At 40.9% G+C, this 16,357-nt stretch overlaps 1 protein-coding gene across 1 annotated transcript in view; it reads left to right on the top strand.

Annotated features, from left to right (window-relative positions):
* The window catches only part of PLXNA2 (plexin A2), a 311,446-nt gene that overhangs the window by 227,405 nt on the left and 67,684 nt on the right, over positions 1-16,357 (top strand). Inside the window, exons 10-12 of the mRNA XM_012547852.3 lie at positions 1,471-1,671; positions 4,916-5,012; positions 8,770-8,954. Coding sequence (XP_012403306.1) covers positions 1,471-1,671; positions 4,916-5,012; positions 8,770-8,954 — 483 coding nt within the window. The remainder of the gene's footprint in view (positions 1-1,470; positions 1,672-4,915; positions 5,013-8,769; positions 8,955-16,357) is intronic.

The raw sequence follows: 16,357 nt of genomic DNA, 5'->3' as shown, positions 1-16,357 counted from the left end.
CACGTCTCAACATTCTCGGGGCTGGAAAGGCACATCTGTCTCTTAATGACTACTGCTAATCCTTGCCTCAACATGGATTGAAGAGGAATTACTTATTTATTAAGCCTTATTATGTGCCACGAATTGTGCTAAGCCATTTGTAAATGTTATCTCATTTGATGAATAGGCCTATACATTAGCTGTGTGACTCTGACCAAGTCACTTATTTCTCAGGATACTAGATCAGAGATGTCAGTTAAATGGTTCACAGCCTGTATGACATTCACAACGCTGCCAAGTTTGACTAGAACTAGATTAAAATGTAATCGGAAAATGTTTAATAAAGTAAATAAAAATATGATACATAGATAATATTAACATGTGGTTTTCTAAGTCAATATGGTAGCCCACAGGAATCCTTATATATGGCTCAAAGGCCCCCATTTCTTTTTGAGGTTGACGCCGCCACTCCTCTGGGCAATTCTTTGGGACTGATCTAAACAGGGATATATATACTATATATATATATATATAGTATATATATCCCTGTTTAGATCATATATATACTATATATATAGTATGTAGTATCTACATATATATAGTATGTAGTATCTACATATATATATATATATAGTATATACTCCCTATACTGGGAGAGGGAATATTCTCATCTGGGAATTTTCTATACGAGTAGTTCTCAAAATGTGGTCCTTGGATCAGAGAAACTTCCAGGAAGTCCCTAGTGTCAAAACTATTTCCATGATAATACAAAGTCATCTTAATTTCTAACATGGCAGGTATCAATAGCTATAACCCACACAAACAAAAACTCTTTGGGATCCTCCATAATTTTCAAGAGTGTAAAGAACCATTGCCCTATTCCAGTAAAATCACAGTTCCAAATCCCTTTTCTCTATTAGCATATAAGTTCCTCAACATGTGCATCTTAAGATACTCTTGATGTTCATAAATGATCAGCATAGATTTCTGGGTTAACTATTTCCACTCCCCTCTTTCTAGCCTCAAGCTGTCACCAATTTAGCTGTCACCAATATGCTACTTTCACCATCCTGCTCTTAGGGCCAAGTCACCTTCCATTCTTTTCTGTTTTAGAGTTAATTCTCTTTCTGCCCTACCCCCACTTCATGCTATCTCCCATCCCCTACACCCCCCCCCAAATAAATGCTAAATGACCTGCCATAGATTTCACATGTAGCAAGTGAGAAGAGCCAGGATTAGAATACGGATCCAGAATTCTTTTCACTGTCCATCTTGAGTGACCTAATGAAAGAACACAAAGACAAAAAAATACAGTTATCATTTAAAATCTAATTTAAAATCTAAATCATCTAAAAGGGGGTCATTTAAACACATGAAGAATTGCTGTACAAGTAATTCTTATGTTCATTTGAGAGTTGAACTGAGACTGGGGTCCCCAGCCATACAGAATGATACAAGTGGAAAGAGACTAACCCTATTTTCTTTCTCCAGGACTGTCCCCAGCTGGTGCCCACAGAGGAGATCCTGATCCCAGTGGGGGAGGTAAAGCCAATCACTCTGCAGGCCCGAAATCTGCCTCAGCCACAGTCTGGTCAGCGAGGTTATGAGTGCGTCCTTAACATCCAAGGAATCATCTACCGGGTCCCTGCCCTTCGCTTCAACAGCTCCAGTATCCAGTGCCAGAACAGCTCGGTAAGGAGGGCCCCCGAGAATGGACTACAGCCATAAGTGGGGCTTCTATAACCACAGCAATACTAGAATCAGCACCTGTATCCCCTACTCCCAGGGGCCATTTGTCTCCCAAACCCGAGAGATCTTGTGTCTTTTCCATTTGCTCACCCAATAATCCGAGGAACAGAAGAGAAGGCACATTGGGTACTCACAGACCTATGACATGGCATTGTTTAAACTATGTCAGTAGGACAAATGGAGTTCCAGTGTTAAGACTGGGTCATATGAGGTTGGAGAAGGTGAGATGGGTTGCCTTTCCTGAAGCATCATTCATTTCCTCCCACATAACTTCGACATTAATACCATCTTCACCCTAGGACAAAAGAACTAAAGCCAGAATAGATCTCAGTTTCCATCAAACCAGGAGATGGGAAAGAGGGAAGAAGGGGAGGGGAAAGCTAGAGGAAGTGAGGGAGGGGGGAGGAAGAAATAATGCATTTCCTGAGCAACAAGGGTTAAACTAATCCTGAATGCCAGACAGAGAGCTGGGAGGTGTTTAATTATAATACTAGCCCCGAGAAGATCTTTTTATCTGCCAACTCCCTGTCTCTGCCGGTGGGGGGTCAGCTCGGAGATGTGTGTGTTGTGGGGGTGAAGTGACAGAGGTGTTGAGGGAAGCTAATTCGCCTGGGAGAGATAAAGAGAATCTCAGGCCTCTTATCTGGGAGCTGTCAGATTCCCAGGTCACCAGTGCTTGATAGAATTTGTAATCGGTGGAAAGCCGCCAGGCACAAGGGAAAGGAGGGATGAGAAAGGAGCATGCACAACAAAGGGAGAAGAGGGGGTGGGGGGTTGATTGGGCAGGATCCCAGGCAGTGACATGCACTCAATAGATAGGTGCCTGGAGCCCAGGGCAACCTCTGGCATATGAGATTCCTGGAGCTTGTCATCATGAGCCCAGCAGAGGGATCGTGGAATCAGAGATTTAAAAAACTTTAAAGTCATTTACAGAAGAAGAAACTGAGGGCTAAAGACCTTAGGTGATTTGTCAGTGATCACAGAGGTAAGTGACAAAGGCAAGATTCAAAACCAGTTCCTCTGCCTCCAAAGCCCTTTCTTCTGCACAAATGTGGTATCCCAACCGGATGTGGACTTCTATTTTGATATCCAGGCCAAAGCATAAAGCTATTTCTCAAGTGGAGGGAGAATTATAAGGTCCTCATTATACAGGCAGTAGGGAATGATTAGTCTGTGAACCACATCTCAATATTGGGGGATTGGACAGTTCTTGTGCTTAGGAAATTAGTGGGTATTTGTTCTGAATGGACTATTGGTCAGGGTCCAATGGGCACAAGGGAGAGGAGGAAAGGACAGCTGTGGGGTGTGGTCAATCAGCTGATCAATTTATTAAGGACTCACTACATGCCAGGCATTAAGGACAAAAAATCCTTTCCTTGAGGATTACATTTACTTGGGGGAGGAGGGTACAATATGCATATGGATAAATATGGAAAACATCGTTTGAGGAGAAAGAGAGCCTTAGTAATTGGGCAACGTGGGAAAGCTCCCAGATGATGATGTATACACAAGTCTATGCTTCCTTCCAACTGACGGCAACCTCCTTCACAAGCAACTACTTTTTATATATGGGTACTTATCCACTTTATGGTAATGTAGTATATATATTTATATGTGTCCTTTTTATATGTGTGTGTACGTTTATTTAATTTTTCCCCAGTAGAATGTAGGCTCCCCCTGCAAGTAGGGAGGCAGCTGGGTGGCCTAATGGGTAAAACAGAGCTGAAAACCAGGAAATCTTGAATTTAAATCCTGCCTTAGACTAGTGTGTGGCCCTAGATAAGTCAGATCAACTCTAGCAACCTCATTTTCCTTATCTATAAAGTGGGGGAAATGATAGCATCTGCCTTGCTGGATTTTTTCAAGGATCAAATGAGGTAACCTGTGTAAAGTGCTTTTGAAGCCTTAAAGTACTATAAACATTCTAGCTATTATCATTAGGGATTTTTTTTTTGGGTACTTGTATCTCCAGTGCCTAGAATAGTGCCTGGTATGTAGTAGATACTTAATAAATACTTATAGATTGACTGAGTGATTGATATAAGCCATGACACACCAGTATCTTATCCAAGAAAACCCCAAATGGGATCACAGATTCAGACATAATTGAAAATGACTGAAGAACAAAATCCTCTTTACTGTAGATTCTATAGATACTATATTTACTATAGATTGGCACAGAATAGACTTTCCACCCTATCCCTGCCATAAATATCACAACTCTTTAGTTTGCATTTTCTCTAGCCAGTTTACTTTGGGAAGATTTCAAAATATTATTGATGTGGATAAGAGAGGTCCCCATATCCACTTGAGTTAACAAATGCATGTTTCAGGTGCAGGTTTCTTGCCCTAAAGATAATGGAGAAAATGTAAAGGATTCCCAGGAGCCCATAGCCAATAATCATCTATTCATCTCCTATTCCACGTGAGGCCTATTTTACAGTCTACTTGGGAAGAGAAATAGATACACTTGAAAAGATACCAGAACAATACAGGATAGCATAAGGCCAGTGTCAACATGAGGACTCTGGATAATAAGTGGCTACAAGAGTGCAGGGAAGAGAGAGAGATCTCTCAGGATGGGTACTCTGGCAAATGGAACTCTAGCTAGAATTTGAATGAGTAGGCCTAAATATGTGAAAGTGGGAGAGAGAAACAGCTGAATGTTCCAATAGGTAGAGCAGAGAAGGACATCCCAAAGCTAATGATGGTATGAACAAAGTAAAAGAGGCAGAGTCATACAAGACATGTTCAAGGAACAGTGAGTATATCAGTCCAACTAGAATTCATTTAAGGAAATAAAATTGGGAAGATTAGGTAGGTCATATTGGGATGAGCCTTGAATGCCAAACTAAGGAGTTTGGATTTTTATCACATGCTACGGAAAGATTTTGGGGGATTGCTTAGGAGGATGGACAGAAGCATAATAGAGATATGGTGATGGATGGGACAGGGCTAGAGCTCCCCTGAAAAGCTCTCATTCTTACTTACGCTGACCCAAATGCACAGGTTTCTCTCCCGTGAGCTCCATACCTTTCTTGTTGTAGTATCTATTTCCCCAAGATGCTAGCACTATTGGCATAGGGCTTACTTTATTCCCCAGATGGATCGGGATTTCTAGCTGACCCTAGGTTGAGGGCAGGTAACCACATCCTGATAAGTCATACCCAATTCTCTTTTCCTTCAGTACCAGTATGATGGGATGGACATCAGCAATCTGGCTGTGGACTTTGCCGTAGTGTGGAATGGCAACTTCATCATTGACAATCCTGAAGACCTGAAAGGTAAGTGACCACTTTTTGCTTGCATTTTGATGTCTTAGCAACCCTGGGGAAGGGCAAAGCAAGAGGGAGAAGATCCAGACAGCCACTGTGCCCTGAAGAATGCATCCCCTCTGTTTGGGGAACTGTTCGGTGGATCTATAAGCAAAATTTGGGGCCATCAAAGGAGTTACATGTGGGGAACCATGTTTTATTAGAAATGGAGCCTTTCCTGAGTGGACTACCAGTTCCTCCTTGCTGTTCTTTGACTCATGGAGCCTTTGAAATATTCTATGGAATCAGATCTATTAGAACAGCAGGCAAGAGAGCCCTGCCAGCTTCCCTGGAAATTGAGACATTGTTTTCCATCAAACTGGTTCTCTTGTCCACTTGGCTGGGGTCATTACACAAAGACTTCTTTCAAAGATATTCTCCTGAGGTACTGTGGGAAGGAAAGTCTAAGAAGGGAAAGTGGAATGGGGGTGGGAGAGAATTCCCTGTGGGGATTTGGCAACCAGGTTATCCCAACTTTTCCAGTGCAGAGTGCATTATTTATCAAATAGCACCAGCCTTGTCCTTGAACCCCAACCTAAACCATCAGTAGGAACTAAGAGGAAGACTGAAATTGCAATAGGACCTATGCAGGAGGTCAGGAAACACCTTGACCCAATCTATGACATAAACATCTGATCTTGGATTTTGCAATTAAGTCAAATTTCCTAGATCTGAAAGGGATCCTGATGAATCCATAACTGCAATGGAATCACAGGCCTGAAAAGAGACCATAGCCCTTGAATTCTACTTTTTCATTGTATAGATTTGCAGGAAACTGAGGCACAGTTGGAGCTTCCAAGTTAAATGATTTACAAATGTTTGAGGCAAAATTTGAACTCCAGTCTTCTTAACATTCTGTCTAGTGTCCTATTTACTAACAAAAGCTAATTCTCAGTTGAGTCTTTTTATTAGACTGCTGCCATTTCCCAGAATCTAGACTCCATATCACTAAATCAGATGCCCTCCCTTCAATATCTACTTTGTTTTCCCAGACCCTGAATTGTCTCTTCCAACTGAAATAGCTTAGGGAGAATTTTCTTTACAAATACAACCAGCATTATGAGAATAGAGCCAAATTACAATGTATCCAATAAACGTTTATTAAGTGCTTATTGTGCACTGAGTACTAAGAATACAAAGTAAAAAATTAAAGCAATGTTTATCCTCAAGGAGCTTATATTCTCTCAGAGAAAATAAAATATACACAGAAAAATGAATAAGGAATACAATGTATGAAGTAAGTCCAAGAAATTTCATTTTAATACAAGGGAAAAAATGCACGTTTGGCAGTTCCAATGACAATTCATGCATTCCCAAAGTTAAATTATCTTAGCGTGCGCGAACACACACACACACACACACACACACACACACACACCCCTATACCCTAGGGATTTAGATCTGACCCTCTTTAACCCCATGACTTCCTTCATTAAGTCAAAGGAGGAGTTGGAGTCATCATTCCTGGTCCCTCCCTCTCCCTACATTCAAAAGCCATTCTTCCCAGCATCCCATATATTTTCTTACTTCTTTCCAACTTCTATACCCTGGAGGTTTAACTATGTACACATCAAATTCCCATCTTATTGAGAATGGCCATCTACACCTGACTGAGCCCAAGTGTTTTCACTCACAAAAATATTATCAATGAGATCACTAATTATATCTTTACCTCCCTCACCATGCCGTCTAAGGAAACGTGCATATCAGGCAGATTATCGACAGTATTCCAATAGCTCAAAAGTTCAATGACTTTCCCTTCCCATTCCTTTAAATTCTTTATAACCAAGAGATCGGAACTGAACTAGAAAGCTTTCCTACTGTTCCCAGTTTCCAGGCCAAATTTCCCCACTGCTGAGAGACAGGATAGATTTCCCCTGCTAGATGTTCTGGGCTTGACTCCCAGAGCTTGATTTTGCACCTGGAGCTTAAAGAAATACCACTCCATCCAAGCTGTCACATCCCCACAGCTCAGGCTGGAAGATAATAATAATTGACATTTATATAGCATTTTCAAGTTTGCAAAGCACTTACCATACACTATCTCATCTAAACCATGAAACAGTCCTGGGAAAAAAGTACCAAAGTCTTATCATCAAATGAGGAAACTGAGGTCAGAGATATTACGTTATCAGGATCGCATAGCTATTGTCAGAAGCAGCATTTATAGCCAGGACATTCTGATTTTCCTTTTCTTTTTGTGTCTTGTCTACCTTTCTTTAGATTATAAGCTCCTTGAAGCGGTGACTATATATATTTTTTCTTATTTGTATCTCCTGCACTTGGCACAATGTCTGACATATTGATTTTAATAGATATTATATAAATATATAAAGTAGATAGTTCATAAAGTTAACTGAATTGATTTTAGATCTAGCACTTTAACTATCATGTAACACTGTCTTCCAGGACTGAAGGCAGAAAACCTTTCTGCCCCCATCATTAGAGGATACCATTCTCTCTGTTAAAGAAACTTTTGAATAAAATCAAGGGATAAAACCAAACCTTTAAGTGGTTTCTTCAGATCTGAGACTGAGGGATGAGCTACAGAAAGCACTTAGGAGTCACAAATGAAATCTATGGGAAGATTAGAAAACATGACTCTTTTCTTAGGGGTATTATTATCAAACCCCAATAGAGAAACATTACAGAACCCAATTAGCCAGAGCTCCAGCCACTAGCTACATGTGGGGGTAAGAACACAGCCTGCCTACAGCTATTCCCCACCTGCCCCACTTAAAACCTACTCTGAAAGTTGAATGAATGAATGATGAAATGCTGAAAGGCAGTTGATTGCTTTGGCCTGGCCAGGTAGTTTCTAGCTATTGTGACATACATGTCTAGAGATTTATAAATTTTAAAATTCATTCTACTAAAGTTTTAAATAGCCAGATTTTATTAAGTAGGGTGATACTCTCCAAGTCACTCAGAAATATGAAAAAAGTTGTGCTGGGCCTCATACTGTCAGCTATTATTGGTCTTTCAGGGTCCATTATAGCTTACCACTCAGTCCCTTGCAATTCCTGCATAGCTGTCAAGCAAGTTGCCTCCCTGTTTCTGTGTCCCAGAATATTAAAAAGTATTGTTGATTTGAGATTTCAGAGTTCAGATTCCGATCCCTTGCACTGGCATCCTTTGGGAGTTCTGGACATTAGTAAAACTCTCTGGGTCTCACTTTTCCTTTTCTATGAAACAAGAAAAAGTCAGTCTCATCTATGTTTATTATATTCATATATATATAAATATAATGGACAAAATCCATAATAATTTAAGCTTGAAAAAGACATCACACATATATATTAGCTGGTTCTGATTATAATTATTAGCCATGATAACTATGATTAGTAGCATTTAATAACAGATAATTATCTTTAAGTTTGCAAATCACTTTGCATTTTTTATTTGATCCCCACATCAACCCAGTGAGGTCAGTGCTATAGCTATTATGCCCATTGCACAGACAAAAACTGAGGCTCAGAGAAATTAAGTGACCTCTTCATGTTAATATAACTATAAAGTGTCAGGGGCAGAATTTTCAGTTCAACAAGCATTTGAACACAAGTCTTGACTGATTCCAAATCCAGTAGTATGCTGTAGTCTCACATCCACAAATGGGAACCATTTATATCACAGAATCATGAACTCGGGAGAAGACAAAGACTAGGGGAAAGGGGCCCTGAGTTTCCATCCATCAGTGCAGTATATAACTGTCCACTTCTCTCCACAGTCCACCTCTACAAATGTGCAGCCCAACGAGAGAGCTGTGGCCTCTGCCTCAAGGCTGACCGGAAGTTTGAGTGTGGCTGGTGCAGTGGTGAGCGCAGATGTACTCTCCATCAACATTGTTCCAACCCAACTTGGCTTGATTGGTCCAGTCACAATGTCAAGTGCACCAACCCTCAAATCACAGAGGTGAGTGTTCAGATTGGATGACCTTGCCCAGAGCAGGGGACCAGGAGAGAGAACAATGTTGTATATACTGGTGTGTATATGTATATATATGTATGTACATATATATGCTTGTCTGAAGAACTGGATCAGATTATTCAAACTTTAACCCAGCTATATACATATAGATCTATATCTATCTATGTATCTACATCTATATCCATATTTTTTTTCAGGGATAATTCTAGAGATTTTATACTGTGTTCATTGAGGGGTGGTGGATTTTTTGTGTATATATAGATACGCATGCTTGTCTGCAGACCTGTAAACATAAAGGATTAATTCCAGAAGGTTTACCACTGGTTATGTCTTCCCAAGAGATCTTCAACACTTTATGGGGATTTTAAGTATAGATTTTGCTATTCTATAAGGAAACCAGAAAATTTCATTCGTTCCACCTTTTAAAACACATTCTTACGTGGAGAATAGCTTAGCATGGTGTAAAAAGCAGGAGATTCAAAGTCAGAAGACCTGGATTTGAATCACAGCCCTCTGAGGTCCTGCCTGAGGTTTGTGGTGCAGTAGAAAGAGAATCCTCAGTGGATTCAGAGGAGCTGAATTCAAATTGCACCTCTGTCACTACCGGTGTCACCTTGAGCAAGTCACAACCTCTTCAAATACTGTTTTTCTCCTTTGTAAAATGCAGGCATTCGATTAGATGGCCTTCAGGGTCCCTTCCAGTTCTAGATCTATGATCCTAGGACTAGATCTAGGGTCTTTCCCAACTCAGCCTATTATGGTATGGATGCAATTAAAATACCATTTATTAAATATATGCTATATGAGAGGCACTGGCTAGGTGTTTGGGAGGCAAGAAGGAGAAAAGAGATAATTCCTAATCTTAAAAATTTTTAAATCTGCAAAGGGGTGACATGATAAAAAGTAACATGGTATGGCTATAGAGAGGATTGGGCCTAAAATCAGAAAGACCCAGATTCAAATCTTGCCTCAAATACTTACTAGTTGTATGACTCTCTATTAAGTTATTTAACCTTGACCTCTGTTTCATTTTCTGAAACAAAAAACAGAGATAGGAAAGAAAACTGGAGTTGATGGTCTCTCCTAGATCTAAATCTATCATCTTATCAGGCAGGTTGTGTCACTTTGGATAGAGCACAGGGCCTGGATTCAGAAGGATCTGAGTTCAAATCTCCAGTCAGATACTTACCAGCTGTCTCACTCTTGACAAGTCATTTACTCTCTGACTGCCTCAGTTTCTCAATTGTAAAATAGGAATACTAATAGCACCTACATTGGAGGTTTTTTTGTGAGTCAAAGGAGTTAATATTTATAAAGCACTTAGCCCAGACCTTGGTGCACAGAAGGCTTGTTTCCTTTCCTTCCTTCCATTCCTTTCCTAGGATATGTACACAGAGGAGTACAAGAGAAACAGAGGAGAAAGTTCCATGGTGCTTTAAGAAAATTTGAGGAGGGCAAGAGCTCTTTGACCTGGGAATAGGCAATCAGGGAAGGCTTCACAGAGAAGGAGGGATTTGAAATGCATCTTGAAATAAGAGAGGGAAGTTAACACAAAGAGTGGAGTAGAAGAGAGCGAGTATTTTACACAAGTAATCCAGGTGGTCTGAATTACCACCTGATTTCCCAATAGAAGCCAAGATTTTCCCACAAATCAAAGCCATTCCACACAGAGAGGCAGAGAATCCGCTATGATTCAGGGCATTTATTTAACTTCATATATCCCCAGCATTATCATCAATTATCAAGTCCATTAAGGTTCCATTAGGGTTTCTTTCTTCAAGAAAGAGTTCTTCATAGTCAATAAATGTTCTACACAAAGGACATTCTTCCTGCCTACTAATGGTTAGGGAAAATTCATAATTATACCAATTAAGTGTTTAGGAAGTTTGGGAAAGAGGCAGCAATCCAACTAACTAGTACAGAAAAAATATGTAATAAAATCAGAGAGCTAGGTTGTATTGTGGGACTTATAGCTAAAAGGGGACCTTAGAGACCATGTTTCTAAAACACTTATTTTATAGATGAGGAAACAGAGATCCAGAGAGAAGAAGTGACTGTTCAGGGTCACACGGCTAGTAAGTTAGCTGTGCATCTATGTATATTAGGGTATACAAATATGAAGATGTATATGGTTACATATAGAGATCCAGCTGAGTGTTTAATAGTAGCTTTATGTACATGCAGCTGTGACATGCATTGTCTGTGGGTCTGGGGTGGATACGTAGAGCTGTGGGACATCTATACACACCTCTGTGTGTGTGCATGTGCACACAACCCTAAGAGACAATGATGGAGACAGCCTATCCTCCCTGCCATGCTAACTGAGCCAGGTGGGGATGAGAAATTGGCTCCACAGTAGGTGAGCGTCTCAGAGAGCAGGTTTAGCTTTTCTCAGCAGAAATGGGATTTTGGTGACTGCAATTAGCTTAGAAGCACCAAGCTGAAACTGTAATAAGAAAGTAAAGGCAGGGACCAGATTAGCCCCACTGCTCATTCTCAGGGTTTTCTCTGTGTCCCAACTTGTTTGTGCATTTTAATGGGAAGAAACAGGTAATTAGTTACCCAGAAAAATGATGTTTCCTGAATAGCAAATTACAAAGGAAGATGAATAGATAATGCATAAGAAAATATAGCTGCACTCAGGCTTGAATGGCCCAGGAGAGGAATAGGTGTACTTTACTTGAGGTTGCATTGTCTGCTCATCATCCTTAGCAACTTGCTATTCATGGGCTGTCATTTGTAGCTGAAAACTAATTGCATATTTTCTAATGGTTGGGATGAATAAAAGACTGGGCATGTAGCATTGTTGTCCACTATCAAGAGCAAAGAAAGATACTGTTTCATCTCTACCTCATGAAAATGAATCATAGAACTCTCCGATGATTCACTTCCCTCCCTCCAGCCTCGATTTCCCTATGTACAAAGGAGGCAGATTTTGTTTATTTTCCACCCATTTAGGGGACATCTTTACCTGAAAATCCATTAGATTATAATGGCATGGACTTTCTTTTGCTTCTTTTCTTTTATGTCCCCAGCATTTAGCATTTATGTCCCCTGACACATAATAGGCACTTAAATGTTGATTGATTGATTTATTAACCATACTATTTGGGTTTCAGTTTCCTCCTCTTTGAAGTGGGAAAATGTGATGAGATGATCTCTAAAGTCCTTTTCAGTTCAAACTTTTATGATCCTACAAGCCTTAGACTATACTTTATTTAAATATTTATTTCCTTCCCTAAATCTTCCTATTATTCAATACATTATTCAATGGCACTTATATAAATTTCATTAAATAGCATTTACATAGTACTGAGAGATAGATGCTATTATTATTCCCCTTTTATAGTTGAAGAAACTGAGGCAAACAGAGGTTACTTGTCCAGGGTCACACAGACAGTAAGTATCTGAGGTCATATTGGAACTAAAGTCTTCTGATTCCAAGCCCAGTACTTTACTTACTGTGCCACCTAGTTCTTGCTAATCATCATCATTAATATAATCATACCTCCTGCCCCAACAGATGGATTGACTTGGACAGGAAATAGGTATCCTCCCCACTCTTCCCTCTCAATTTAGATTTTTTTTTCTAACTGGTATCGATTTCAGTACATTCACAAAGCAGCAAGATCCCTTGTTAAAAGAAATCTGGATCCCCCTAGGGAAGCTGTAGGCAAGTGCACCTGGATCCAAATTCATTTAAAAAGCAAACCGTTGGTCCCAACACTTGCTAGCTGTGTGACTATGGATAAACCACTTAATCTTTTAATATCTTAGAGCTGGCCAGCAGTGGAGAGCATGCTTTCAGGAAATAGGGAGTTCCCTTTCCCTTATGATTTTCACATAAATGAATTAGATGCCCACCCATTGGGGATGCTTTCAAGGAGCTTTCTTTCCAGTTATAGGTTAAACTAAGTGGCCTTTGAGGTCCATCCCCGTTTTGATTCTGCTGTTCTGTGTTCCCAGAGCTTGAGTTTTATCCATTATCTGTAAGAGGGGGACAATAACAATTATGCTCCCTCCTTCACAGCATCATTGTAAGAAAAATACTTTGAGAAGCTTAAAGCATCACAAAATATATATTTTTTATTCATGCAATGGCTGCCTCCCCCAGACCTGCTTCTGAGGGCCAATACAAGTGGGATCTGAATATCTCCTTTGACTGTTATCAGGCTGAAGGAAGAAACATTAGCCTGAGACACTGTGCTGCCAGAGAATGGTGTTTGTCTCCAGCTGGTGCCTCAGAACGGCTTAGCTCCCTGAGCAGCGTCTACGGCTCCGTGCTTTCTCTCTGATCCTAGTGATTTGACATGTGTGCTGACCTGAGAGCTTGGACACTTCCATAGTTTTTCTTACATTACCAGTCATCCATCTCAGCAGCCGGCTCTCTGGGCATTGCTGAGGATGTTAGACAGAAACCCACTGCCGGCTCTCTCCCACTCCCTCTCACCAAAAGCCCCCCTCTGCTGCTTTGTACCCAGGCCAGCCTTGACAGCTAGGGAACTTTCCCTAGGACAGCAGCATCCTTGGAGCTCCTCTCCTATTTTGCCTGTAGGCCATGCTGTTCCTAGAGGACATCCAAGCTATACTGAGGCTAATTAACCCCCTGAGGTAATTAGGCTATAATTGAATTTCCCAGATAATATATCAGCAGGGGGTTGGGACCCTAAGCTGAGGTGTCTCCCATTAGTTTTATTCAACCAGAAGCAATGGACTGAGAAAAGAAACCACAGCCCATGAAGCAGAGAGGCCTGGGCCCTCTGGGAGATCTCCCTCACTGTAGCAACCCTTCTGTGGGGCAAGATGTCATGAAGAGCCCTTTTATTCCCCATGAGCTAAAATCTCTTTCATTTTACTCCTCCCAACCCTTGCTCTGCTTCTCCTGTCATCTCCCTGCAAAAGTCATTTTAAAGATTTTTTAAAGCATCCCTCTGGGTTCATAGTCAGCTGTCTCTGCCCAACTTGGTGAAATCTGCAAAGAATTTTTTTCATAATCTCTTAATCACTAGGATTTATGAGGACTATTGCTCTTCTTATTAATCTCCCACAACCACCACCTCCCCAAGGTACAGGCACAGTTCCCTCTCACAGATGATCCATTTAAATGGGCTATTGGTTAGGCCCCAGTCCTGGGGGGGGGGGTCTTCCAGCAGAGAGGTTGAGAGACCATTGGCTTGGGACCACATCTGATCCAGGATTGGAGTAGATAAACTCAGGGGTCTCCCCAATTCTTTGATTCTAAGATAGGACCATGTGGGTACTGACTATATCTTGAGCAGGATAATCCAATTTCACATCCAGAATGTGATGGCCTGGGCTTGATCACAGGAATGAATGAAATGACTTGGAGAAGACCCTTCTCCTTTAGAAAAAGCGGTGATGGTATCGAGGGACATGTGTTCTTTTTTCCTTAGTCCCCCTCCCCATTGTCACTATGGCAACCAAGTCTATCCTTCAGAGACTCAGCCTTCCTGGCAGCTTCAGGTAGGATGAGTCAAAGAACCTATTGATTTCCCAGTTTGCATAAACTTCAGGTTAGGACCCCCTCAAGACTTTCCGTCTGCTCTTTCCCAGCCAGCTCTGGTGTGATAATGATGCTGTCCCCCTCGGGAGCTATCTCAGGCTGTTCCCACTTCAGCTGTCAGCATTATGTGTGTGTGTCTCAGTACACGTGTGTCACCTGTTCAATCCCCAAAATAGGAAAACTGTAGGTGATTGAAAGCCCAAGAGATTTCTGACCTACTGTGCTCAATTCTCCCACCCCAATCAGCTCCCCTGCATTTCAGGAAGCCTCGATGACCTGGAACATTCTGAGTAAGGAAGATGTGAACCACTGCCATTTAGGAAATAGAAATCTGGGGGAAAGATTTCTCAGAAAGGAGTGAGCAGCCAAGGGAAGGAGAAAATGAAATACATACTTGAGAGGATAAACTCCCTTGGAAAGGGGCAGGTCACAGAGTTTAGGGCTTTAGAGCTGGGAAGAACCTTAGAGACTCAGTGACCTCTAAAGTATTTTTCCAGTTCTCAATGATCTTAATCCATGATGATGTAGTCCAAGTCCCCTTTTTGTAAATGAAGAAACTGAGGAAGCCCCCTTTTTGTAAATGAAGAAACTGAGGAAGCCTATGGTCACACAACTGGACACAGCAATTTTCACAAGCATCTACACACACGCATACACATACACAATTCCTTAGCTCACTGAGACACATGTGGGAAACCTGGAATCTAGCTTTATCTGCTTTAAGCAAGTCATTTAAAGTCTAGGGACCTCATTTCTTCACTGAGAGAAGCAATCTCTCTTGGTATAGTTTCTACACAGGCTTCTTTTAGATATGGATGTCAGATATTGTCCTCATTTCACAGATGAGAAAAATAAGATTTAGAAAAGTGAAGCTGCTTGCCCAAAGTTACTCCGCTAGAAGTAGAATGGGGACTCACATCCAAAGCTTCTGACTCCCAAGCCAACATTCTTTCTACTGTACTGGGCTGCCTCCCCTAATCTAAAAAAAAATTAAAAATTAAAGTTGAAAGTTTACAGACCACTTAGCCCAAACCCCTAAATGATATCCCCAAATCTTAGACAGTGTGAGGGAACTGGAAGCTTGAAATGGAAGTATCTAGGTTTGGATCCTATCTTACATAATGACTTCTTACTAGACTTGCTCTTGAATGAGCATCTCAGTTTTCTTACTTGTAGAATAGGAATGATTTTCTGTAAAACAGGACTTTGTCCCTCACAGAGTTGTTACAAAGATCAGGTGAAAGAAGAGGTATACAGTAGTTTCTATAATTCATTGTACATGTGAATCACTATTACTCCTTCTAGCTTTGCAACTCTCTGACATGGCAGGCCCTCACATACACATGAGCATACAGCACCCACCCACAGACAAGCACTCAAATTTCCTGCTTTGGCACTTTTCCATATGATTTGATAATTGAAAGCTCAGTAGTACAGAGATCTTTTGGCCGAGACTCATGTCTTGCCTGAAATCATTCATCAGTTTTAACCTCCCAAGGGGTAACCTTGCTTGCTTGCCCTGTAGGCTACCTAGCTTTCAACAAATGACTCAGGACTGAACCTTCTCATCTTTCTTCCATACCTTGAGGCTGTCCATTAGTGTTGGTAATATAGTAAAATGTAGTTTTTAAGATGTAGTAAAAAAAAAATTGAGCACCTCACAATCTCCTTGGACCTCAGTTTTCCTCATCTATAGAGTAAGAGGGTTGGACTAGATGATCTCTAAGATTCTTTTCTTTCCTATATGTGACTTAATGAGCTCTGTATCTCAGTTTTCTGATCTGCTAAATGGGGATAATAACACCTGCAGTCCCTATTTCACATGGCTATTTTGGGGGCTCAAATACAACAATACATGGGAGGT

Source organism: Sarcophilus harrisii, chromosome 4 (genome assembly GCF_902635505.1).
Source record: "Sarcophilus harrisii chromosome 4, mSarHar1.11, whole genome shotgun sequence".
Lineage (NCBI taxonomy): Eukaryota > Metazoa > Chordata > Mammalia > Dasyuromorphia > Dasyuridae > Sarcophilus > Sarcophilus harrisii.
Note: the sequence above shows the minus strand (reverse complement) of the source record. Positions and strands in the feature narration are given on the sequence as shown.